The following is a 26553-nucleotide window of genomic DNA, read 5'->3' as shown; positions in this document are numbered from 1 at the left end:
CTGGGGACCATACGAGGTACAAAATTTGATTGTGTACAAGGCAGGAGGCAGGTGCCTTACCCACTGTACTATCTTTTTTTTTTTTTTTGGTGGGGGGCACACCTGGCAGTTCTCAGGACTTACTTCTGACTCTGTGCTCAGGGATTCAGGGATCACTCCTGGCAGGGCTCAGGGGTCTATAAGGGATGCTGGGGATTGAACCCAGATCAGCCACATGCAAAGCAAGCACCCTACCCACTGTACTCTGCGCCCCAGAGGGGTTTGCCTTCTAACAGAGCAGAAATGGAAGCCGCTAGGGACATAATCTTGAGAAATATGAGAACAGGACTGCCAGCTGTGGTGAGAGGGGAGTGTCAAGGTGACCCATCACAGGAGAGGAAAACAGTCCCAGGACTGAGTTGCCAAGACCCTGATGGGACAGGAAGAGGTGGTGAAGTCAAAGGTATCTGCAAGAGATGGTTCTGAGTCTCTTGGGGAGTGTTTGGCATCTTTGAGCAAGAAAGAAGGTGGGTCAGAAGTAATGGAGGCCCCAGAGCCCTGTTGGATCGGACAGAGTAGGACGATCCATGCCCCTGCTATTGGGTCCCTCTTCTAGCATGGTCCAGGCAGCAGTGGGTGACGGGGAGCGCTTTCCCCCAGCCCCCCTCCCTGGGAGCCAGCAGCACTGAGCAACAGCAGGGGCGGTGCTGGGTTCCCCAACCTCAACTTTCCTTTCTACCCCAAGAAGCCCTTTGAAAGGTTTTCCTGGCAGAGTTTAAAGCTTCAATTCATTCAACTGCTTGGCATGAATCCCAGGATAAGGGGATGCTGGAAAGAAAGGCCTTGGCCCCACCCCCCAGCTGTCACCTTAGCTGCCCTCACTGGCAGTCCTCCGGCTGGATCCAAGAGCACCCAACCATTTACCCCTCAGGAACTCAGGTATTTTGCCCTTTTCCTGTGGAGCAGATGGCCACCCCAGAGGCTCAGCTTGCTAAATCAGACACTTAAATCCCATAATCCTCTGTGAGAGGCTGCCGAGGAGGCAATAGCCAAATCCTAGAAGCAGGGGCAGGAGAGAACTTGTGCCAGTCTTGCTGGGAGGGAGGAGGGACGGTTGGTTCCAGAGTTATGAATGGAGCCCCCTCCCTCGTTGTCATGCAGCCTGCAGACCGACCCAGTCTCCAGCCTTTGTCTTTTCTCCCGGAACCCGGGCTGTGGGCCCACAGCCCACACTCCCTGGGGACTCAGGCATCCGCCTCCCAACATCACCTCCTTCCTCGCCCTGCAATACGGGCTCCAGTCAGCTGGCACTGACTTGCGCACACACACAGTAGCAAATTTTTATTGTAAAATAAAAAAAATATAAAAATGGAATTAAAAAAAAAAGGAAGAGAAGGGGAGAGGGTGATGAATACAGAGTGCAAAAGAAGCAAACTGAGCATTTGAGGGAGGTACAACAGATCTGGGTAGATATACTAGGTCCTATGCTAGGAATGAAATTCTCTGGGCTGTGGGATGAATGACATCTCTTAGGGGCTGGATGGGCGGCATCCAGTGGTTAAACAGGATCTAGCTGGGCCAACAGAAAGAGAAAGGAAATTCCCTCCTCCAACAGCTGCCCAATGCTAGAAGCAACCCATGGCAGAGATAACCAGCACCCATATGGCACCAACTTAACTTCCACATCCATGATGGCATGAAACTAAATTCCAGGTATTACGTAGGAAAAATTAGTTTTAGGACCCAAAAAATTAATGAAAAACACATCATTTCATTAATTCCCACAATTCCAGTGAGGTAGTATGACTACCAGCATTTTATAATATGTGGACAATAAAGTGATTAGGGGAAATTAAATAATTTGAGATGTTCCCTGGCTAGAATTGTGGAGAACTGGTGTTCTGACCCAGTGTATTCTAGACTGTTCTTACATACAAGAACCTTTTTCTACCTCTCCCAAATTTCCTCACAGTAAAAACATTAAAAGCGAAGCTGGAATAACCCAGTCATCCCCCACCCCCCCACCCCCACCCCCCAGTGCCTGCCTCAGGCCAAGGCAAAAGGAAGAATTCCAGGGTGTTCCTGAGGCACACCTGTACTAAACAGAAATTCAACCTGAGTCCCAAAAAATGCCAGGGAAGGGATGGGGAGCGGATGAAGGTGAGGGATTCCAAAGAGAAAACGTTGTCAGTCGGAGTCCGGGCCTTCTGTCTTAAGCATTGGTTTTTTATGGCGGGAGGCTGACTGCCCCTTCTTTGACTTCAGGTGGCTGTGGGAGACAGAAGCGGGTGGGGAGCAGATGACATTATCCAACTAAGATTCTGAGGCCTTTCTTCCTAGATCTACGATTTTTTTTTTTTTTTTCTTTTTGGGTCACACCTGGCAATGCACAGGGGTCACTCCTGGCTCTGCACTCAGGAATCACCCCTGGCGGTGCTCAGGGGACCATATGGGATGCTGGGATTAGAACCTGGGTCGGCCGCGTGCAAGGCAAACGCCCTACCCGCTGTGCTATCGCTCCAGCCCCTAGATCTACGCTTTAAAGGGTCTAAGAATAGACTAAGGGAAATTTAGGCTAAAATGGTCACCAAAAAGGATAAATAAAATTAAATGGTCACCATCTATGAAGGCATTATTTACTAAGCATTTTCTTTTTTTTTTAAACTTGAATCAAGGCAAGATACACTGTTACAAAGTTGTTTGTGATTAGATTTCAGTCAAACATGTTCCAACACCTTCCCTTCACCATTGTACATTTCCTATCACCAATGTCACTAGTTTCCCTCCCGACACCTCCCCACCTGCCTCTACAGCAGGCACTTTTCTTCTCCCTCCTCGGTCCCCCTCTCCCTCACCATGTCCCCTCTTTCCTTCTGGGCATTATGGTTTGCAATACAGGTACTGAAAGATTATCATGTTTATCCCTTTACCTCCTTTCAGTACTCAGTTCTTGTCCAGAGCGATCACTTCCAACTATCATTGTCATAGTGTCATGAATCATTTTGGATATTAATTGTGTGCATAAATCTCTTACTCTTTCTTTACACTATTTGACAAACAAGAATTCTGGGCCTAGGAGGGGCCAGATAGTACAAGGTAGGGCTGGGAGTGTGACTACTAGCTGTCTTGACCTTGAAGATACTGTAGAATGGTATGTGGCATCCTTCTAACACAGGAAGGCCAGAAAGAGAGGGCGGCCCTATGTCACTCACCTGGACTGAGCCCTGCTACCCCCGGGCTCCTTCCCAGCCTGCGCGTCCTTCAACTCCAAGGCTTCATTCAGCTCTCGGAACATCTCAAACCGGTCGCGCCCACGAATCTGCAGCAGGGGCAGAGTAGAAGAAAAAAATATTAGGCATTGGGGCTGGAGAGACAGCACAGTGTGTAGGGCATTTGCCTTACACTTGGCCAACCCAGGTTCGATTCCCAGCATCCCATATGGTCCCCTGAGCACTGCCAGGAGTAATTCCCGAATGCAGAGCCAGGAGTAACCTCTGTACATTGCCAGGTGTGATCCAAAAAGTGGAAAAAATATATAGGCAAAAACACAGAATTTGACTTTTTAAAAAAATACCACTTAATTTGAAGTTGGGGGGGGCATACTCCCTGGCACTCACGGGATTGCTCCCAGCAGTGCTAGAGAGACCATGTGATGCTGGGGACCCAACCCAGGCCTCCTGCACGCAAAATAATCTGAAGTCAGATTCCCGGGATAGCCGGGAATCACTACTGCCCCTGGAGGCAAATGCCTTAATTACAGCCTGGCATTCTGAATTAAGAGTCGCTAATGCCTCTGGTGGCAAATGCCTTTATTGTAGGCAAAGCAGTCAAAATGAAATAGCCTTCTGAGGAGCTGGAGAGATAGTGCAAGGAATAAGGCAAGAGCCTCGCATGCGGCCAATCTGAGTTTAATCCCTGGAACTACAGAGTCCCTCCAGCACCACCAGGAGTTATCTCTCTATAAAGACCCAGGGGTAAACACTCAGCACCACTGGGCAGGCCTTCCTCCCACAGAAAAGGAAAGAAAATAGCATTTTGAGGGTTAGAGCTTGGAATATGCTCTCTCTTTTGGGGGCCACAGTTGGCTGTGTTCAGGGTTTACTCCTGGCTCTGTATTCAAGGATCACTTTGGGCAGGATTTGGGGAGGGGGGACCATAGGGGGTGCCAGGGATTGAAGCCAATTGGCTACACGCAAGGCAAATGCCCTACCCACTGTACTCTCTTCAATCCCTCAAACAAATCGTTCAAGCTAATAACACAAACCCCAAGAGTCAGGGCTGCGAATAGAGGAAAGAAGGCTAAATAAATTAGCAAGTAGACATTTGTTATGTTTATATATTTTCTTCCCTTAAGACTATGTATGGGGGGGGGGCTAGAGTGATAGTACAGTGGATAGGGCATTTGCCTTGCATGTGTCCGACCCGGGTTCAATCCCCAGCATCCTATATGGTCCCCAGAGTACTGCCAGGAATAATTCCTGAGTTCAGAGCCAGGAGTAATCCCTGAGCATCACCGGGTTTGGCTCAAAATCAAAACCAAAACCCAAACCCAACCAACCAAACAAAGACTATCTGTTGGGACTAACAGTACATACAGTGGGCTTTGTGCTTTTCTTGCATGCAGCCAACTTGGATTTGATCCCTAGCACCTCACAGGGCCCCACTGAGCCAATCAGGAGTGATTCCTGTGCTCAGAGTCAGAGTAAGCCCTAAGCATTGCTAGGTGTGGCCTCAAAACAAAAAAGGACTATGTATCTGCTTCTTCCAGATTTGGTACCTGTAGTGTAAAATATTCTTCATTTGGTGGCTTCTTCTTTGGCTGGGGAGAAGAGCTGGTGCCAGTGGGCAGTGCTGGGAAAGAGGCAAGAAAAGTTGCAAAGAGAGTAAATTTTGGGGTGGAACCATGATGCCCTTTCTGCCTCCTCTGACTCCTGCTTACTTACCTCGTTTAGCGCTCCCAGGGGGTGGCTGGGGACGAGATTCTGCCTTCTTGTGGAAATTATCTTCCTCCGTGCGACGGTCTCTCCCAGGACAGGCACAGACTCGCACCTCAAAGCTGCTCCGTCCCAGCAGATTGCCACTACCCAGAGGAAGAAGCAGGAGGCAATAAGGAAAGTCGGCCCCACCTGCTCCCAAGCACCTTCATCTCAGTGCAGCCTAAACGCCAGCGTCAGGAGTACTGAGAAGCAGGTGAGGGAAATGAGAAACTAGGAAGGGGGAGCAGGGGTATGGGAAGGGAATATATGGGAAGGGAGTAAGAAGGATGGATGGGTACCAGTACAACACAAAGCAGCAAAGGGCAGTATGGGGGTGGCCTACCTGGAGTCTTCCAGTGTGATGATGGTGACAATGGGCCGCCGGTTCATGCCCCCCATGCAGGAGCTGTTACACATGAAGTTGTAGTGGATGGTGGTACAGTCAGAGTCATTCTGAGAGAGAACACAGGCCGCTGTGAGGCCCTGGGAGGCCCGCGATCTTGGAAAGCCTAATGTTTAACCATGAAGTGCAGATAACCCATTTTCTTTGTGGTGGGGAGGCAGAATGAGATATAGGAAAAAGGGCCGGATCGAAAGTACAGCGGGTAGGGCATTTGCCTTGCACGCGACCGACCCGGGTTTGATCCCCGGCATCCCATATGGTCCCCCGAGCACTGGAGTAATTCCTGAGTGCAGAGCCAGGAATAACCCTTGAGCACTGCCAGGTGTGACCCAAAAAAGAAAAAGATATAGGAAAAACAAAAATGATGTCGGGGAGAAAAAACCCAACTCTTTTATCTCCAAATCCCAGCAACCCACCCTGCCCAGAAACCGAAGTGCCAAACCAGACCTCGGGCAGTTCATAGGGCACCACCACGCTATGTCGGAAAGTGTTTTCATCGTCTAAATACTGGGCGCGTAAATTTCCTTCCACTCGGATGAGATGCTGAGGTGGAGCCAGACCTAAGAACAATCAGGGATGAATCAAGGGCCTGTGAACTCGGTCCCGGCCCTGTCCCTCCCACAGCCCCCTGGCAACGCACCGTCATTATAGTCAGAGCAGCGCTCGTGGTGCGGGCAGCGCCGCACCACTTCTGTCATATACTCGGATTTCTTATAGATGGCCATGGCACGGACTCGTGCGCCCTGTGGGGGTGGTGAGGTTACCCACAGCTGCACAGGACAGGTCTTGGCCAGCTGGCAGAACAACTTGTTGAGGGTAGGGGAGTACTGCAGGAAAAGAATGGAAGATTAGGGGACAAATGTGTGTGTTGGGGGGAGTCGAATGAACTAGCAACATTTAAGAAGCCTCCTGTGGTATGCAGAGGGGAGTGGGAGATGGAAGGGTTGGGAGCTGTAGCCAAGAACCTTATTTACAAGTGAAGTAAAGAGGAGAAAAGTCCCATATCCCCTATGAGAGATGCAAAGAGTATCATGAAAAAGATAAAAGTCCAGCAGCAAGGGGGAAATAACACTTTGGAACAGAGGATAGAAATACCAATTAAATAGGTGAAACAGTAATACTAGGCTGAAGAGACACCCCAAAGTTCTGAACAGAATAGAAAGCCCAGGAGGAGATGGTCAGGCTTGGATTCGGAGTGATAGTACAGCGGGGAGGGCATTTGCTTTGCATGCAGCTGACAGAGGTTCAATCCCTGGCATCCTATATGGCCCCCCAAGCACCAACAGGCGTTAATTCCTGAGTGCAGAGCCAGGAGTAAACCAATGTTCATGCATGGAACAGGGAAGGCAGCTCCTAGGGCCACTGACCGTGCAAGTCACAGACTTGGCTGTCCCAGACTGCAGAAACCCCAAGCGGAAACCATAGCTGCCTGGGTAGATCTTCTGGTTAGGGACAAAGGACGACAGGGGCCAGGAGGTGGCTGGCGCTGGCGCAACTGGCAATGGGGCTACTGGTGCAGGAGCTCCTGGCATTCTGGAAACCTCCTCTGAAGATTTATCCAGCCAATTCTCAACATCTGGGGACAGCAGCAGATCATCTACTTCTGGGTACTGCAGAGGGCAGATGTGAGTCAGAGACACAGTCCCCTCTCCCCTCCACCCGCCCTCCACCCCTCCCCGCTCCCCCTCCCCAGCCCTTCCTGCTTCTAGTTTTTTACCAGAACGTTGTTGCCTTTAGGAAGCCTGCAAGAGAAGAGGAGAGAAAGTCAGTACTGTTACCTGCTTCCCACAAACCTCTTTACAAGGGTGCTAGGGATTAGGTTAGTAGTTATTAGTTGCATGGGACCTTCCTTTACTCACAGATTCCACAGGTCTGAAAAAGTCTCCTGACTCAAAGGGGGCTCCATGCTGAGGTCCGACTGGGACTCCTCCATTGTGTTGCTCCCTGGAAGGCAGTGTGGTCATTGCGGGGGAGAAAGGACGATGTAGCATGAGAATTCAACCCTAGGTCCTTCAGCACCCCCGAAGCAGTGCCCCACTATCTGAATGCACTGATTTGAGGGATCTTTCACATTTCTCTCTCCGAATCGGTTACTACAACCAGGCTGCTCCTGTTTCAATGCCCCCCCGCTGCCACCCCCCAACCCCAGCTTCACTTCATACTCACTTCCAACCTTCCCACTACAGTCCACAGTCCACATTCACTTCCTGAATGTGGCCCTTCTGCCTACTTCCTAGTAATAAGGATGATGTCATTACCAGACCACTCCATTTGGGGGAGGGCTCCCTTGATCCCGCATATTCGTCATCTGTTCCCCTTCACTACAAAGCTGCTGAAAGTCTGTCACCCTTGGACCACCCCTTCCTCAGGCTTGCAAAGTCCCATAGACTCAGCCCTGACCCAATCCTTCCTTCCCCGGTGTGAGCTCCACTGGCTGCCCTTAACTGCGTGGTAAATGCTCTGCAGTTCACACAAAGCGTGGTTCCTGCTGCTGGGAACATTAGCTTTCTTTCAATATAGGGTAGTTTCCCTTGTACTCAAATGATGAGGAGCTGGAGATAATACATTGGATAGGGTGCTTGCTTGCCTTGCGTGTAGTTGATCCACATTCAATCCCCAGGACATATGCTCCCTTGATCACTGCTAGGAGTGATCCCCAAGAACCAACAGGCCCCCAAACCAAAAAATAGCACTGCACTGTAGCACTGTCGTCCCTTTGCTCATCCTTTGTTCATCGATTTGCTTGAGCAGGCACCAGTAATGTCTCCATTGTAAGACTTGTTGTTACTGTTTTTAGCATATCGAATCACCACGGGTAGCTTGCCGGGCTCTCCGAGAGGGGCGGAGGAATCAAACCTGGGTCGGCCGAGTGCAAGGCAAAAGTCTTACCTGCTGTGCTAAGGCTCCAGCCCAACCAAAAAATAACAAAATAAAAATAAAAGTGTAACAGAGTTTGGTTGGCAATAAAAAATAAATAAATAAACTGGGGGGGGGCACACCCGGCGATACTCAGGGGTTACTCTTGGCTCTGCACTCCAAAATTACTCCTAGAAGTGCTTGGGGGAGTCACATAGGGGTGCTGGGGATTGAACCCTGGCCGTGTGCAGGGCAAGCACCCTATCTGCTGTACTATCACTCTGGCCCTTATTTAAATATTTTATATGACCACAACCATTTTTTTCTGGGGGGATTGGGTTTGGGGGCACACCTGGTAGTACTAAGGGTTTACTCCTGGCTGTGCTCAGGGGTCATGTGGTGCTGGGGACCAAAGTGGAGTTAGCCTATGCGAATGCAAACTCCTTAACCCCTGAACTATCTCTTCAACCCATTACCGATTTTTATTTTATTTTAAAAGAGTTGTTCACAACAACTTATTACATTCAGTATTCCAACATCAATCCCACTATCATTATTTTGAATTTTTCCAACCACCACCCAAGCCTGCCCCCAAAGCAGGTCCTAAATAATTTATTTTGTATTGCTTGTTACAAATAATCCACTAAAAATGATCCAAACCATTTGCTTAGAGGAAAGTTTGTGGAGATTGTTGTATCTCCCCCTGGAGCCATTAAGCCCTTGTATTAGAGATCATTAACTTGTTGTTACAGATTGAGCCTTGTGTGCTAATAATTATAGTTTTTTGATCGAGAAGAGATTGTTTGCCTTCTACATCACACTCAAATGTGGTGTGCTACTCTTGGTACATCAGTGGTGTACAGCATGAGATGTCTCGAGGCTGCAAATGTGGCCATGTGCTCCAGAAATTCTGTAATTTTAAACAAGGTGATACAGCTGTAGATAAATTTTTAGCTGGACGGTGTTCTGGGGTCCAGAGGCATCTCTGCAACTTGTTGCTCTCTTCCAAGATTTATCATAAGATTTATCATGGCCATTAATGAGCACGTATGGTGCTAGAGGTAGTATGTAGGCACGACTGCCAGGTTCCCGGAAGCCATAACCTATCTTTTTTTTTTTTCCTTTTTGGGTCACACCCAGTGATGCACAGGGGTTACTCCTGGGATTACACTCAGGAATTACTTCTGGCGGTGCCCAGGGAACCATATGGGATGCTGGGAATTGAACCCTGGTAGGCCGCGTGCAAGGCAAACGCCTTACCTGCTCTACTATTGCTCCAGCCCTTCTTTTGGTTTTTTTCCCCCCTTAGTCTTAGGCGCCATGATATTGAAGTGTCATAGGCTGAGGCTGACTTTCCCAAGGGTTAGGAAAAAGGCCTCACTGCGAGGGTAGGCAGGCAGGAAGGAGAAAAGCACAGCTGGGACACTCAGGAGGTCTGTATCCCACCGGAAACTTCAGCTGAGAATAGACCTCACTTCACCACTACTTTCAATGACTCATCTCACTAATCCTCCCAAAAAGCTAGTAGGGGAAGTATTATCAGGAGATCGAACTGAGGTTCAAGAATTAAGAGCAGGGTGGCGGGGGGGGGGGGCTGAAGAGATAGCACAGTGGGTAGGGCGTTTGCCTTGCACGCGGCCGACCCAGGTTCGAATCCCAGCATCCCGTATGGTCCCCTGAGCACCACCAGGGGTAATTCCTGAGTGCAGAGCCAGGAGTGATCCCTGTGCATATCACCAGGTGTGACCCAAAAGGCAAAAAAAAAGAAAAAAAAAAAGAATTAAGAGCAGGCCAAGGATTTGAACTTGGGCCATATTCAAGCTTTAAAGTTATATTTAGGTGCTGGAGAAATAGGAGGCTTGCCTGGCATGTGGTTAACCCTGGTTTGATTCCTTGTGCCCGTATAGTCCCCTGAGCCCCACCAGGTATGTCCCAAAAAAGAAAAATTATTAGTCCTAATAATCATGCTCTTAAGGCTTCACCGAGAGTCTGGTATAAAAACAAATGGTGGAAAGCTACTTGAGAAAAAAGGACTTAATGCAATGTTTGGTAAAACAGAAACCACAACTTTCTATTTGGCAAAACCTAAGTAAACTGCTAAAATAAAAATGGTTACATGGTGGGAGGAATCTTACACAAAAATATTCATGTTGGGATAGGAGAGACAGGACAGAGGGCAGGGAGCTTGCCTTGCCTGTGGTTGATCTGGGTTTGAACCCAGCACCCTGTATGGTCTCCTGAGACGTCAGGAGTGATGCCTGAGTGCAGAGTAGTAATAAGCACTGAGCCCAGTATGGCTCAAAAACAAAAACAACAAACAATCATGTTTTGTTTTCCCTACTTAAGGAGATGAGAAATGTTACTATCCATTAACATTAGCTAAATGACAGGTAGTTTATCACTTACAACAGCAGTTTACTACAGCAATTTAAGAAACTGCATTTATTTGCATTTTATAAACAAAAATAGATCAGAAGTATTTTAGATCAAAAATACAATTTGCAGGATAAAAGCAAAACAGTGATTAAAAAATTAAAAAATGGCTTTTGTATGTGTGAGACTCTGGGCTCAAAATCCAGCAACCAAAAACCCCAAACAACATCAACCAAAAACACCGGTAAGCAAAAAAGCAAAACAAAATGACTACTTATTGCTCATAAACAATAGTATGTGAAAGTGTGAAAGATATGTAAGAAGAATGGAAATTCACAAAATCTGCAAGAACAATTTCAGAGACAAGTCTGTGTATGTCCATGGGACCAAGAGTGCAAAAGGCTTTTTTCCCCCTTAAAGCATCATTAAAAAAAAAAAAAAAAAAAAGCTAAAAGAAAAGGCATCCATTGTATTACCTGTATAATTAAAACGTGGACATATAACACTGTTTCCTATTTTTTTTTTTTTTTAATTTTTGGGCCACACCTGGTGATGCTTAGGGCTTACTTTTGGCTCTGCACTCAGGAATTACTCCTGGCAGTGCTCAGGGGACTATACGGGATGCTGGGAATCGAACCTGGGTCAGCCATGTGCAAGGCAAACACCCTACCCGCTGTGCTATTGCTCCAGCCTCTTTGTTGTTGTTCTTGTTGTTTTTGGACCATAGCAGGCAGTGCTCAGGGCTCACTCCTGATTCTGCGTCCTGGGATCACTCTTGCAGGGTTCAGGGAATCACATGCAGTGTCAGGCATAAAACCCAGGTTAGCTGCATGAAAGACAAGCACCCATCTACCGTACCATCTTTCTGAGTTACACAACAAAATGTTAAGTGCTATACTTATTTGGTAAAATTATATTATTCTTGTACTTGTTTGCATATTTCTAAAACAGAAATATATATTTAAAAAATAATTTGTTGGGGCTGGAGCAATAGCACAGCAGGTAGGGCGTTTGCCTTGCATGCGGCCGACCCGGGTTTGATTCCTAGCATCCCACATGGTCCCCTGAGTACTGCCAGGAATGATTCCTGAGTGCAGAGCCAGGCGTAACCCCTGTGCATCGCCAGGTGTGACCCAAAAAGCCAAAAAAAAAATTGTTATGAAAAAATACACGCATAAAAAATAAACAGAATAATGTACCGCTGTGTGCCCTTTACCCAATTTCCATAATATCAATATTCTGACTTTATTGTCTTATCTATACCTCTACAACTCCCTACAATACACAAATGTTTCAAGTATGCAAACCCATTCTGACTACAAAGTTGACAGATTTTTATACATTTATGCATACATTACTATAACCCATCCTAAGACAAAAATAGCTTCTCTCTCTTTTTTTTTTTTCTTTTTGGGTCACACCCGGCGATGCTCAGGGGTTACTCCTGGCTTTGCACTCAGGAATTACTCCTGGCGGTGCTCAGGGGACCATATGGGATGCTGGGATTCGAACCCAGGTTGGCCTCGTGCAAGGCAAAAGCCCTACCTGCTATGCTATCACTCCAGCCCCTCATTTTTTTTTTTTTTTTTTTTTTTTGCTTTTTGGGTCACACCTGGCGATGCACAGGAGTTACTCCTGGTTCTACACTCAGGAATTACTCCTAGCGGTGCTCAGGGGACCATATGGGATGCTGGGATTCGAACCCAGGTTAGCCGTGTGCAAGGCAAACGCCCTACCCGCTGTGCTATCGATCCAGTCCCCACCCCTCATTTTTTTTTATCTGCCACACCCAGCAGAGCTTAGGGCTTACTCCTGGCTCTGTGCTCAGGAATTATTCCTGGGGGGGCTCCAGGGAACTCGTGGGGTTCCAGGGATTGAACCCAAGTAGGCCGTGTGCAAGCTGTGCGCTAGACTACTGCTCGGGCCCTTTCTTTTGTTTTGGGGCCATACCTGGTGGTTCTCTGGGCTCACTCCTGAAGGACTCAGGGGACCATACGGGATAGCTGGGATTGAACCCAAGTTAGCCAGGTGCAAGGCATGTAGGTTTATTATCCATATCAAATTGCATATGGTGTGAGGTAAAGGTCAAAGTTTTTTCTTCGGGGGAGGGGCACTCCTCATTGTTGAAAGATTTTTCTCTTTCTTTTGGACCACACCCAGCAGTGCTCAGGGGTAACTCCTGGCTCTGCAATCAGGAATCACTCCTGGCAGACTTGGGGGACCATATGGGATGCCTAGGATTGAATTCAGGTTAGCTGTGGGCAAGGCAAGCACCTTATTACATCGATCCCTGAAAGATTTTTCTTTTCCTAATGATTCACTTTGGTGCTTCTCAGCAAAACTAGTCTTTTCTTCTGGGGGTTTTGTTGTTGTTTTCTGTGGCCCTAGAGTCACTTACTAGTTTTTGGGGGGTAGTGAAGCTAGAGCATATGCTCCGTGCACAAGACACTCTCCGTTATTTTTTTTTTCCTTTTGGTGGGTTACACTGGGCAGGCAGTGCTTAGACCCACTGTGGTGCTGGGGGTTGTACTGGAGCCAGTGGCATGCAAAGCAAGTACTTCATCCTCTCAGCTATTTCTCTAGCCCCTTCTTCCTGAGAGTCAATTTTCTGGGGAAGAGGGGGGGGCACAGCTGGCAGTGCTCAGGGCTTACTTCTGACGCTGCTCAATGATCACTCCCGCCGCCAGTGCAGGGGGACCACAAGCAGTGCCAGGAATCAAACAGGAGCAGATCTTGTGTTGCACCTTAAATCCTGTGCTATCTCTTCTGCCCAACCATAGGATTTTTCTCCTGTAATCTGTTAACATGGTAATTACAATGAGTTTTGAATGTTAAATCAATAGAGCAGTCTTAGGATAAACTACATTTCAGAAGATATGTATTTAAAATTTTTCTCTTCTTTTCTTTTTTCTTTGCTTTTTTGGGTCACACCTGGTGATGCACTGGGATTACTCCTGGCTCTGCACTCAGGAATTACTCCTGGCGGTGCTCAGGGGACCACATGGGATGCTGGGAATCGAACCCTACCCGCCCTACCTCCAGCCCCCATAAATTTTTCTTTTCTTGTAATGTCCTTTTCTGGTTTTGCTATCAATATTACCTGGAGTCAGAAGATGAACTGGGGGAACTGGAGTAATAATACAGCTGGTAGGGTTCGTGCCTGCATACAACCAGCCTGGGTGGTTCCCTTCACAACATATGGTCCCTGAGTGCAGCTAAGAGTGATCCCTGAGTACAGAGCCAGGAATAAACCCTGAACACTGCCAGGTGTGCCCCCCCCAAAAAAAACCCCAAAACCCAAACAACAAAACCCCCCTAAAACTTGGAAAATGTTACCTCCTCTACAGTCTGAATTAGTATGAGCTTGGTATTGTTTCTTCTCAAATGTTTGAAGAGATAAACAAAGAACAAAGGAAATAGAATTAAGAGTGTAAAATTAAACTGAAACAATCATGTAAAGGGGGCCTGATGACAGTACAGCAGGTAGGGTGCTTGTCTTGGACAAGGCCAACTCTGGTTTGATCCCTGGCACTATATATTTCTGAATGCGGTTGGCAGTAAGCTCTGAGCACACCATGTGGCCCACCACAAAAATAAGCAAGGCTATTTCAACAGATAGGGCTGGAAGAAGCGGATATGTATTTCCACAAGGAAAAAACAAAACTGTCTTGATCCCTATTTTATAATATTATGAACTGAAAATTTGTGGATCCTTCTAAGTAGTGTTGGGGTCGGGGGGGCAGAGCGATAGTATACAGTGGGTAGGGCATTTACCTAGCACGCGGCGGGCCCACGTTCAACCCGCAGCATCCCACATGGCCCCCTGTGCACTGCCAGGTTTAATTCCTGAGTGCAGAGCTTGAGCATTGCTGGATGTGACTCAAAAAGAAAAAAGAAGCAATGTTCAGGGGACTCAAGGACCACTCTGCATAGTACCACAATGCCTGGCCCTCAGGCTCCAGCTGTGTATGTGTTGGGTGTGTGTGGTGATGCCAGGGATGAAAGTTGAGATAAATATTTCAAACCTTCTCCCCACCCTCCAGTGCCCCCAGCACAGAGCCAGGAGTAGTGCCTGAGTACCTCTGAGTGTGGGCCAAAACATTCCTAAGACAACTGCCAAGCATGTAGTGGACCCTGGTTCCATCCCCAAGGCCACCAGGAACGACCCTGAACAGAGCCAGAAGTAGGCCCAGACAGAGCTCCCTAGAGTGTGGCCCAAACCCCTTCTGGCCCCTGCACCCCCCAATCTCCAAAGAGAAAATATCAAAAGGAGAATGGAAATGACCAGTGATTCCTTCATCTAATGTATTTTAACATTAAAATAGTTCATCCAAGCAAGATGGCTTAATTTCACAAATTACAATGTAGGAAGGAAACCAGAAACAAAAAGGGAACATACTGGGGTCAGAGAGATAATACAGTGGGTAGGGCACGTGCCTTCCACTTGCCAGACCTCTGTTCATTCCCCACAACCAATATGGTCCCCTGAACACACCAGGGCTGATCACTGAAAGCAGAGCCAGGAGTAAGCCCAGAATACCACTGGGTGTAGTCCCAAAACAAAAACAAAACAAAAAGGAGATATATTACACGACTCCCTTTATGTTAAGTTCTCCAATAGGCAAAACTGGCAATGGCTGTACAGGGACCAAGGTGTTTGCCTTGAATATGGCTTACCTCTTGGTTGGTTTTCGGTCACACCCTAGTGCTCAGGGGTTACTCCTGGGTCTGCATTCTGGAATTACTCCTGGCAGTATTTGGGGGATCATATGGGGTTCTAAAGATCACACCTGCATCAGCAGTGTGAAAGGCAAACGCCCAAGCTGCTGTACTACTCTCCAGCCCCATGACCTACCCATTGGATCCCCTGTACTCCCTTGAGTTCCATGAGGTGTCACTGGGAAGCAGAGACAAGAGGAGCCCTGGGGGTTGCTGGGTGGGGCGAAATTCCAAGCCTCTGCCCCCCACACTGACAGTGACAAAAGAATATAGATAGCGATAGCACTTGCATTGCCCGTGTCCGCCCATGGTTCAAGCCCCTGCACCCCAAATCCCACCCCTTCCAGACGTCCAGAAGTGATCCCTAAGAGCCACTGGATGTGGCTCCCAAAAAACTGTCAAGAAAAAATAAAGATGAAGCACTGAAACTTTTCTAGGGTGAAAAATGTTCTGCTTTAAAAAAAAGGGGGGGAGGGACAGCGATAGTACAGCAGGTAGGGTGGCATTAGCCTTGCCTGCAGCCAAAGTGGATTCGACTCTCAGCACCCATATAATCCCCAAATAATGCCAGGTGTGATTCAAGGCCCCTCTCCACACATTCGGATGAGCCTCATGCATGAAGGAATTGGCAGAGGAACCCAGGTGTGCGGAACCCGGGGCTGAGATCTCTAAGCCTCCTCAGATAGGGACTGCGCCTCTTCCACCCAGACACCCCATTTCCCAGTAGCTTGGCAGCCACATCCACAAACTGCCCCCATATAATCCCATGAACGGCCAAGATCCAGAGACTATAAAACAACACTCCCGGAAGAGACCTCTTATAGCCTAGTTCTCCCTCTCAGAGAACCTGGCAAGGTACGGAGAGCACCCTGCACGCACGGCAGAGCCTGGCAAGCTCTCCGTGGCGTATCTGATATGCCAAATACAGTAACAACGATGGGTCTCATTCCTTGACCCTGAAAGAGCCTCCAATGCAACACCGCTGGGAAGGAGTAATGAGGGGCTGCTAAAGTCTCAGGGCTAGGACGAATGGAGACGTTACTGGCACCCACTCGGGCAAATCGATGATCAACGGGATGACGGTGATACAGTGACAGTGATTCCTGAGTGCAGAGCCGGAGTAACCCTTCAGCAACGCCATGTGTGGCCCAAAAAGCCAAGAAAAAAAGCGTTCTGCATTTTGTTTGTTTGGTTTTTGGGCCACATCAGTGGTGCTCAGGCTTAGTGACTGTGAGTTGTTCTCTGCAGTGCCCAGGCCTGAATCAGGCTCCTGAATCTTTTGTTTTGTTTTTGAATCACATCCAGCGATGCTCAGGGATCATTCCTGGCTTGGCACACAGGTGGTGTGCCAGGGGACCATACGATATGCTGGAGATGGAACCCAGGTCCGCCAAGTGCAAGGCAAGCGCCTTGTCCACTGTACTATCACCAGGCCCACACACTAGTCTTTTGAGTCACCTCTCGGTCCTGAAAATGTTCTGTATTTTGATAGACATTAGACGACGGTTAGCTCACACGCTTTTTTTTTTTTTTTTTTTTTGCTTTCTGGGTCACACCCAAGCGATGCACAGGGGTTAACTCCTGGCTCTGCACTCAGGAATAACTCCTGGTGGTGCTCAGGGGACCATGTGGGATGCTGGGAATTGAACCCAGGTCGGCCGTGTGCAAGGCAAACCGCCCTACCGGCTGTGCTATCGCTCCAGCCCCTAGCTCACACGCTTTATTGCAGTGGGCATAAATGCTACCTTAATTTAGAAAACCGATAAAAACACAAGGACCTAGTATTCCAGTAGAGGCGGCATGGCAAGTGTGTGGCTAACAGAACGCAGTGACCGCCAAAAGAGCCAACGCCCCGGGGGGTTTCATCGCCGCCTCCCACCAGCAAAAACCAAAACAAAACCAAAATAAGAAAACACCCAGCCGAGCCAGAAGCTGCGCCTAGACTCTTGGGCCGCCCCCTCCGCCCGCCCCTTCCGCCTCACGACGTTCAATCTGCGTCGGAAATCGAAATGGCTCAACTCAAAAGCAGTCTCGTCCCTACGAACAAGATAGTCTCATCCCTACAAATGGTTAACTCTCTTAACAGTTTCGCTTCTCAAATGTACTAATTCTGGAAAATACTCAGGGTTTGTTCTTTGCACATTAAAAATATAAAACCCCGTCCCGAGTAATGGTACTGTCCGCCTGGCTTGCAGCCGATTGGTGGAGCAGACCAATCAAAGCGGTGGACCGAGGATTGCAGCAAAACAAATACTTGGTTCAGTCCAAAAGTAAGTGTCTGTAAGAAGGGGGAAAAGATTAAGGAGAGAAAGAGTTGGCGTCGCCCTCCCCAACAAGAGCCTGTCTGAAAAACATTTTCTCTTTTAACATCCCTCTCTCCGGGGACGAGTAAGCTGTTCCAAAAAAAAAAAAAAAAAAGAACCCAAACCGGAAATGCTCTTGCATGGGGCAGAAATGTGAATGTAGCGCCAAACAATGACTGGGATCCCAGGCTCCGGGAACGCGCGAGAGCCACCGACTTACCGGCTTTTTTGAGGGCAAACCTCTCTTTTAGCACTTCCCACTTCCACGACTGACAAGCCTTCAGTTGGATTTTCTCGTTTAGCGAAGCCGAGGCCGGTTGGAAAAAGATCACCCCAGAAAGGACAAAGGTCCGGAAGTTGTGGGACTAGAAGCTTCGGCATTCCTGATCACCCCAAAAAATAATTTCGAAATGGAGTCCGAGGTTTTCTCGGGATACTACAGGCTCTAAAATCTCGAGCCGTGAATTTTCAGAGCTCTGATGCTCCAAGTCTCAGGTTCTGATGCTCTCTGTATCTTATTTCAGGATTGCCCACACTGGCACGGGTGGACGGGTGTGTGTGCAGAGGTGGTGGGAGAGCTTACAGGCCTGCGCTGTCCCCAGCCCAGGTGTTCAGCTTTAATTTCGACAGGTCCTAACACTCTTCCTCACGCCCCCTACCCTCAGACCTCCCAACATTGCATTTTGACCCTAGTACCGCTGTCAAAGAGTCTATCCCCCGAAAGTAGCTTGGCTCCAAACGCCCCACCCTCAACCCCCAAGATTCTCTCCAGTGGAAAATGCACGGAGCAGAGAGCCTGTGACTCAGAGGACGCATCACCCTTTGTCAAGAGCTTACCCGAATCTGGGCAGCGTGTCACCGTCCTGGGAAGCACACGCCGAGGCCGGAGCCAAGGTGTCCCTGGAGCCCAGAAAGCTACCTGCGTTGAGTAAGGTGGCTCTGGACTTTTGAGGAGCACAAAACTTTTAGCGCCAGTCGGAGCACATGGGAGGGGAAAATCCCAATCCCAGCAACCCCTGCGAGTCTCCTGGCACAAAGCTGGACGGTCGCCATGACAAGTAAGGGCAAGTAATTGTCCTGCGGGTAGAAGAATCCGGCTTCTCGGAGAGCCGGTATTCTTGTGGATTGACGTTGTAGCTGCTCCTGGCATTTTGGGGTCGGGATAGTTCGACAAACTAAACTAGTGAAAGCGGAATTGGTAATAATAATTTAGAAGATTTCTACTATTGTGAAGTTAAGGTTAAAAAAAGAAAAGAAAATCTTTATACTTGCCTCCCATCTGATGAGTAAGAGAGAAAAACAACAACCCTCTTGGATTCGGTTTCTGTTTGGGGGTCACACCTAGTGATACTCAAGGTTTATTTCTGTCTCTGCGATCACTGCTGGAGGGACTCGAGAACCTTATGGAGTGCCAGGGTTCGAATTTGGGTCAGTAGCCTGCAAGGCAAGTTCCCCTACCTGCTGAGTACAGCGTTCGACCCTTTAAGCAGAATCTTAAAAAGCCAGATGGGGGCCGGAGAGATAGCACAGGAGGTAGAGCTCTTTCTCTGCATGCGCCCGATCAGGGTTCGATCCTCGGCATTTCATAATATAGTCCTCCAAGCACTGCCAGAAGTGATTCCTGAGCGCAGAGCCGGGAATAACCCCTGAACATCTCCGGGTATGGCCCAAGAAAACAAAACAAAACCCAAATATTACCTATTTGGAAGACCTTCTAACGTATTTGCCCCACATACTATTTAACACGTCCCAATCATACGTATTTTCCCCATATACTCTCTATTGCATCTTGTTTTAATTTCCTTGACAGCCCTTATCACTAATTAGAAGATTCGTTCTTTGTCTTCACACATAAGTCTCAGGGGGACTGAGACCCTAATATTTATTTCCCAGTGCTTGATACAGCAGGTGAGAGCTCAATAATAAAACATTTGTTTAATAAATGGAGATGAAAGAGGAATTTGGCGAAAGAGATCAATTATAGCGCTGAGCGCCCTCTGCAGGTGACGGTGGGGGAAGGCATATAAATACGAATCATCAGGAAAAGCCCAAGTATTGCGTTCTGAAAATATGAAACTGCAACTCCCAGCAGACATTGGGGCTCCAGGGCTTATGGGAATAGGAAGCCTTCACCTGTTAAATCCTCTCCCCTCCCCGCCCCTGTGCAGCCCGCGAAATCCGATCAGGGAGGAGGCAGTCCAATCGCAAGGTGGCTCCAAGTCCCGCGAGATCTAGTGGAGCTTAGCTACCGACCGGCGCTGCAGCCTCGAGTATTGGGCGTCCGTGTCTCCGGCTTCGTACTCCGTTACTGGGGCGGCGTTCTGTCCGCTCCCAGAAAAGGAGGAAGGGGCAAACAGGTGGGTTTCTCCAGTTCTGCATCCCTATCCTTGCGAACATGTAAGCCTTCCGGGGCGCTCTGCAGTCCTGTCCAGGCAAAAGGTTCCCAGGATAACTCGTCAGCTTCCCGTCCTGCAGTATGAAGACGCCGGGGGAGCCGCTTTTATCTCCAGACTGTCTTTCCTCCGACCTGGCCCCAGCTCCAGCCCCTCTCTCTCCTCAGGCTTCCCTAATGGATAAAAGCACTGATCCTGAACCGATGCCACCGTCATCCAATGGGGATGATCCGCCTAGTGAGTCCCCAGGCTCCTTGGCTGGCTCAGCTCTGCCCCAGGAGCTCGGGGAGGGGGATCCAGCTTCTGTCGCCACTCCTCTGGAAACGGGGTTTATTACTCCTAGTGAGTTGAGCCCTCGAATTGAGGAGCAAGAGCTTTCTAGAAATGCGAGCCCGCGGGAAGAAGAAACGAACAGACTAGAGGTGAGCCCTGGAGAAGCCATGGAAGGTGTGTCTGAGGCTCCCGATCCAGAGGAAGAGGGATACACGTAAGTGGTGATGGGTTTTGACCCAGAATTTTAAAAGTGTGAGATACACCCCACCCACCAGTCTTCAGACCCACCTCTCCAGCCTACTTCCCTCTAGCCTTGGCAACCTAGGTTTATGTCTTCTCGTCTTCCTTCCAGCACTTGGAGCTACAACTTCTCACAATTACCTCGATTTCTCACTGGTTCCTGGTCTGAATTCAGAGCCCAACGTGAGAACTTCTTGAAAGGCTGCAAGTGGTAAGGACAATGAGGCAGGGAGATAATCTCTCTCTTAGGATTTTTACTTTAAAATGCTTTAGTTATCTGGGAGAAGGATTCATAAGTGGTGGGAGGAGGTGTTAGATTCCCTCTTAAGAATGAACTTTAGGGACTGGAACGATAGCACAGCGGGACCTACCCAAGGCCGACCCAGATTCAATTCCCAGCATCCCATATGGTCACTCGAGGGATAATTCCAGGAATTATTATTCCACCACCAGGAATAATTCCTGAGTTTAGATCCAGGATTAACCTCTGTGCATCACTGGGTGTGACCCAAAAAGAAAAAAAAAATGGGGCTGGAGCTATAGCACAGCGGGTAGGGCATTTGCCTTGCACGTGGCTGACCTAGGTTCGATCCCCAGCATCTCATATGGTCCTCTGAGCACCGCCAAGAGTAATTCCTGAGTGCAGAGCCAGGAGTATCCCCTGTGCATCACCGGGAGGGACCCAAAAAATAAAGAGAATGAACTTTAAATGTGGGGTTCATGTCCAACTCAATCAGCTTAATCAGTTGCTGATAAATAGCAGTACTCCTACATTAAAAAAAAAAAGGATTTTAAATTTTATTTGGGACCATATCTACCACTTATCCCAGAGGCGGGCTGAGCTACAGATCAGATATAGATTTGGAAACTATAGATCCACGCAGCTTTCTCTTACCTTCTCCAGGGCCCCTGATGGTTCCTGCATCTTGACTAATAGTGCTGATAACATCCTGCGAATTTATAACCTGCCCCCAGAACTGTATAATGAGGGAGAACAGATGGAATATTCAGAAATGGTAAGAGTAGGAGCTAATCCTTCCCCTTTTTTGAACACATATTCGGTAGATGGAGAAAGGTCAGTCCACTTTCCCTTTCAAGAAGAGTACTTTGGGGAGTGGGGAGATAGGACCCCATTTGGTGATGCTTTGTCTCGCGGATTGAACCTGGAGCTTTTGCCCTCCAGTCCTTTGAGCCATTTCCTTGGCCCTGAATAGAAATTTCCCTTCACTATGAACTTTCCAAAATTAGCATTTTTCCATCCTAAACTAACTCTCTCTCTCTCTTTCTCTCTCTCTCTCTCTCTCTTTAAAGTGGGGGAGGGCTTACTCATAGCTCTATGCTGAGGTTTTACACCTGTGTTTAGGGGATCATATGCTGGGGATTGAGCCCTGGTCGGCTTCGTGCAAGGCAAATGCTTCAATCCCTGCATAATCTCTCTGGTGCTGATGTCATGTGAAGGACTGTTGTCTCATCCTTAATCAGGAATATGACTTTCCCACATAAGTTTAATGTATATCTGTTGCAAACTTGTTATCCTATCTACAACAATAATAAAAAAAAATTATTTTAAGAAAAAACAGGGAGTCAGAGCGATAGTACGGTGGGTAGGGTCTTTGCCTTGCACATGACCTACCCGGGTTTGATCCCTGGTATCCCATAGGGTTCCCCCAAGCACTGCCAGGAGTAATTCCTATGTGCAGAGCCAGGAGTAACCCCTGAGCATTGCCGGGTTTGACCCAAAAAGCCCCCTCCTCCCCATAAAAAAGAAAAAAAAAAAACAGGGAGGGGCCAAAGCTATATTGTACAGTGGGTAAGGGTAAGGAATTTACCCTTGGTTTGATCTCTGGCTTCCCATATGTTTCTTTCTTTTTTTTTTTTCCTTTTTGGGTCACACCTGGTGATGCACAAGGGTTACACCTGGCTCTGCACTCAGGAATTACCTCAGGCGGTGCTCAGGGGACCATATGGGATGCTGGGAATTGAACCTGGGTCGGCCGAGTGCAAGGCAAACGCCTTATCTGCTGCTCCAGCCCCTCTATATGGTTCTTCAAGCACCACCAGGAGTGATTCCTGGGCATTGCTGGGTGTGGCCCTCAAACAAACAAACAAAGTGGGAGGGGCCGGAAAGGGTAGGGCTCTTGCCTGCATGTAGCTGTGCCTGGTTCAATCCCCTACATCCGTGCAAAAGAAAATTATTAGTTTCTAATAAGACGCTGTGAAACAGGATAAGGAGAGAATAGCTAGCAAATACCACTTTTGAAATGGTCAGGGAAGAACTCCCTGAAAAAGAGCCATTTGAGCAGGGACCTGCAGGTTGGTGAGAAAGAAGGGCCACTGTCTGTGTTGAAGCCAGTGAGGGAGTGACTGTGGGGAGTCTGGAGAGGTGAACAGTCACAGTATGTAGGCAAACAATCATAGTATGTGGAGCATTTGATTCATCTGGGAAATCACAGGAAACTCTTAGAAGAGTGAAATGGCTAAGTTTGAGAATGGATGAAGAGGAGGATTCAGTTATTGTGGTCTCCAAGTAAGAAATGATGGTGGTATTGAGAGAGTTAGAGAGATGTGGGTGAATGTGAAGTCAATTTTATAGTGCTTGTTCGTTGATTGAGTGTGGAAGTTCAGGGAAGAGAAGAGTTAAGGGGAATAGCCAAACTTGTGTGGGTAGGTGATGATTTTCAGGAGGAAAAACAGAAATATGAAGAGATATTGGGGTAAATCTAAGGTTTTTAGGTGCATTAAATCTGAATGGTAAAGCTAAAGGGAGGAATTAGGCGATGGTCCTATAGAGATAGTGCAGAGGGTAAGGGTGCTTGCCTTGCACAGGGCGACCCAAATTGAACGGTTCAACCCTGACACTGTATTTGGTCTTCTGTGCATTAGAGCCAGGAGTGGCCCCTCAACACTACCTAGTATGGCCCCGGGTAGATAAAATAAGAATGGGAGAGGGTATAAGAGATAGTATAGGGGAGTGCTCTTGCCATGCATGTGCCCAACCCAGCTTTGATCTTGGGCACCCCATCCAGTTCCCTAAGCACTGCCAGAAGTGATCCCTGAGCACACACCAAAGAAAGAGTGTGGGGAAGATGTTGGGGCTGGGATTAGTCTTTGAGAAGTAGGGTTCATCTTGTCTCAAGAGAACAGGGTTAGTATTAAGAGAGAATAGAGGCGCTGGAGCGATAGCACAGTGGATAGGGCGTTTGCCTTGCAAATGGCTGACCCGGGTTCAATTCCCGGCATCCCATCTGGTCTCCTGAGTACCACCAGGAGTTAATTCCTGAGTGCATGAGCCAGGAGTAACCCCTGTGTATCGCCGGGTATGACACAAAAAAACCAAAAAAAAAAAAAAGAGAGAGAGAATAGATGGAGAGAGGGAAAGCTCAGGTAGATCCCTCAATGCACTGGCATTCATGAATGGGTGCAGGAGAAATGACAATGATAGAAGTAGCGAGTCATGTCTGATGCTTTTGAGAGTCTTCAAGAAGTCAATTAGTGACCTTGACAGGAACATTTTCAGATGAGTAATGGAGGCAGGACTGATTGGAATGGGAAGAGAACTGAAAACTGAAAGTTTTTCTATGAAAGGAAGCTGAGAAATGGAAAGGCGACTAATGTGAATGTAGGGCTGAAGGAGGACTGGTGGGGTGGTGTTATAATTGGTAGGATGGATGACTGGTAGAAAGGGAGGAGTCATGCTGTGGGAGAAAGGGCTGACAGTCCTGGAGGGCTGGGTGAAAGCAGAATCCTGAACACGTTAGAGGACTTGACCCTGTGAAGGCTCAGAATCCTTCCTCTAGGACATTCTTTCCCAAAGTGGGTGATACTGACCCTCAGGGAGCCAATAGTAGCAGTGTGGTAAGGGTAGGGGTGGACCTTTTCGTTCCTTCGCTTAAAGAAGGTAAGTAGATTTCCAGGGATATGCTCAATAATTTTTTTGTCTGAAAAGGGAAAGCTAACACAGGGGTTAAGGCACGTTCCCTGCATGCAGCCAACCCTAGTTTGATCCCTGGCACTGCTTATGATTCTCCACTCATCTCTAGGAATGACCCTGGAGCACAGAGCCAGAAGTAAGCCCTGAACACAGCTGGGTGTGGCCCCAAAACAAAACAAACATAAGAATTAATGTACAGTCCGGGGCTAGGTCTCAAACACATGGCTGACATACACCATGCTCTGGGTTTGATCTCTAGCTCTGCATGGCTACCTGAGCACTAACAGGTGTGGTCCTGGTTGCCTCCTTCCCTTTTTTTTTTTTTTTAAGTGTTTTGTTTTGGAGTCATATCAGCAATGTTCAGGGCCTACTTAGGCTCTGCACTCAGATCCCTCTTTCTTGGGGAAGGAGGCCCATATCCGGAGATGTTCGGCACTCAGGAATTACCCCTGGTGGTGCTCTGTGGACCATGTTAGATGCCACGGACTGAACCTGGGATAGCCCTATGCAAGGAAAGCATTTCACCTGCTATGTGACTGCTACATCCCCTCAGGGATCATTCCTTTTTTTTTTTTCTTTTTTTTCTTTTTGGGTCACACCCAGTGATACTCAGGGGTTACTCCTGGCTCTGCACTCAGTAATTACTCCTGGCAGTGCTTGGGGGACCATATGGGATGCCTGAGATTGAAGCTGGGTCAGCCGTGTGCAGAGCAAACACTCTACTTGCTGTGGTCCAACTGGGATCATTCTTAAGGGACTCAGGGGACCATATGTGATGCTAGGGTTGACCAGGTACAAGGCAGGTGATTTATCTACTATACTGTTACTCAGGTTCTCCACCTTGTTTTTATGTAATATTGGTGCTTGCACATGCACGCACACATGTACACATACACACTTTTTCTCTCTTTTCACATAGTAGTTGCACCCAACCTTTTTTTGGGGGTCACATTCAGATCTGCTCAGGGTTTACTCCTCTCTGCTCAGAAATTACTTCTTGTGATGCTCAGGGGACTATATGGGGTGCCCGGGATTCAATCTGGGTCAGTTCATGCAAGACAATGGCCTTCCCTGCTGTACTGTAACTCTAACCCAATGTACCCAACTTTCTTTGCAATAAGAATTGCCATGAGGGACTATAGTGATATTGTAGCAGTAGAGTGTTTGCCTTGCATGTGGACAACCAGGTTTGATTTTTGACATCCATATAGTCCCTCGAGTACCACAGGGAGTATTTTCTGGTGCAGAGCCAGGAGTAATCCCTGAGCATTGCCAAGTATGACAAAACAAACAAACAAACAAACAAACAGAAACCCAGAATTGCCAGGAACTCTGAGGATTATGAAGTAAAATGCAATATCTTTTTGTTGTTGTTGTTTGTTTCAGATTTTGGGCCTCATCCATCCAGCAGTCTTCAGTGCTTGCTCTTGGCTCTGTGCTTAGGGATCACTCCCAGACAGTGCTCATATGTGGTGCCAGGGATCAAACCCAGATTGGGTGCACTGTGCCTGCTGTACTTTTATTTTTGTTTTCTGTTTTTGGATCACACCTGGTGCTGATTATGGCTTAGCCGAGGCTCTGCATTCAGGGATTAATCCTGGCAGGTTTGAGGAACCTAGATTGAATCTGGGTCCCAAGCAAGGCAAGTATCTTACCCACTGTACTGTCTGCCCTCTGGCACTTTTTTACTGGCCTGCAAATGTGTATTATTTGTTTATTTGTTTTTTTGGCCACACCAGTGATGCTCAGGGCTTACTCCTGGCAGGCTCGGGGGACTATATGGGATGCTGAAGATTGAATTTGGACTGGCTGTGTGCAAGACAAGCACCCTACCCATTGTACTAGTGCTCTGGCCCCTCGGTCATTCTTTAAGTGCCTTTGGTTAACAGATTTCCTTTTTTTCTTTTTTTCCCCCTTTTTTGACTTTGGGTCACATCTGGGCTGTTCTGGCTTTGCTCAGGAGTTAGTCCTGGTGGTATTGGGGAACCAGGTTGTATCAGGAATGGAACATAGGATTCCAATGTGCAAAGCATATCTCTAATCTGTTAAGCAATCTTTCTGGTCCTTTGGTCAACAAATTTTCGTTAAGTACATTCTGTATGTCTAG

At 47.9% G+C, this 26553-nt stretch overlaps 2 protein-coding genes across 3 annotated transcripts in view; one reads left to right on the top strand and one right to left on the bottom strand.

Annotated features, from left to right (window-relative positions):
• Nucleotides 1-1305: 1305 nt before the first annotated feature.
• Nucleotides 1306-18577, bottom strand: TP53 (tumor protein p53). Of its 2 annotated transcripts, none has more exons than XM_004604858.2 (11): nucleotides 18447-18577; nucleotides 7218-7302; nucleotides 7076-7100; nucleotides 6726-6968; nucleotides 5999-6185; nucleotides 5806-5918; nucleotides 5299-5408; nucleotides 4923-5059; nucleotides 4757-4830; nucleotides 3192-3298; nucleotides 1306-2248 (listed from the first exon to the last, which is right to left on the bottom strand). In XM_004604858.2, the coding sequence occupies exons 2-11, from the start codon at nucleotides 7289-7291 to the stop codon at nucleotides 2167-2169; spliced, it is 1152 nt and encodes a 383-aa protein (XP_004604915.2). In that variant the 5' UTR covers nucleotides 7292-7302; nucleotides 18447-18577; the 3' UTR covers nucleotides 1306-2166. The 2 variants fall into 2 exon arrangements, with proteins under 2 accessions (XP_004604915.2, XP_054988705.1); XM_055132730.1 differs by lacking the exon at nucleotides 18447-18577 and adding an exon at nucleotides 17830-18338.
• The window catches only part of WRAP53 (WD repeat containing antisense to TP53), a 21009-nt gene continuing 12986 nt past the window's right edge, over nucleotides 18531-26553 (top strand). The window contains exons 1-4 of the mRNA XM_004605195.2: nucleotides 18531-18667; nucleotides 19778-20489; nucleotides 20628-20726; nucleotides 21420-21531. Of these exons, the coding sequence (XP_004605252.2) occupies nucleotides 20086-20489; nucleotides 20628-20726; nucleotides 21420-21531 (615 nt within the window). The 5' untranslated portion in view covers nucleotides 18531-18667; nucleotides 19778-20085. The remainder of the gene's footprint in view (nucleotides 18668-19777; nucleotides 20490-20627; nucleotides 20727-21419; nucleotides 21532-26553) is intronic.

The sequence above is a fragment of the Sorex araneus genome, chromosome 3 (assembly GCF_027595985.1).
Source record: "Sorex araneus isolate mSorAra2 chromosome 3, mSorAra2.pri, whole genome shotgun sequence".
Lineage (NCBI taxonomy): Eukaryota > Metazoa > Chordata > Mammalia > Eulipotyphla > Soricidae > Sorex > Sorex araneus.
This window is presented reverse-complemented; position numbering and strand designations above follow the sequence as displayed.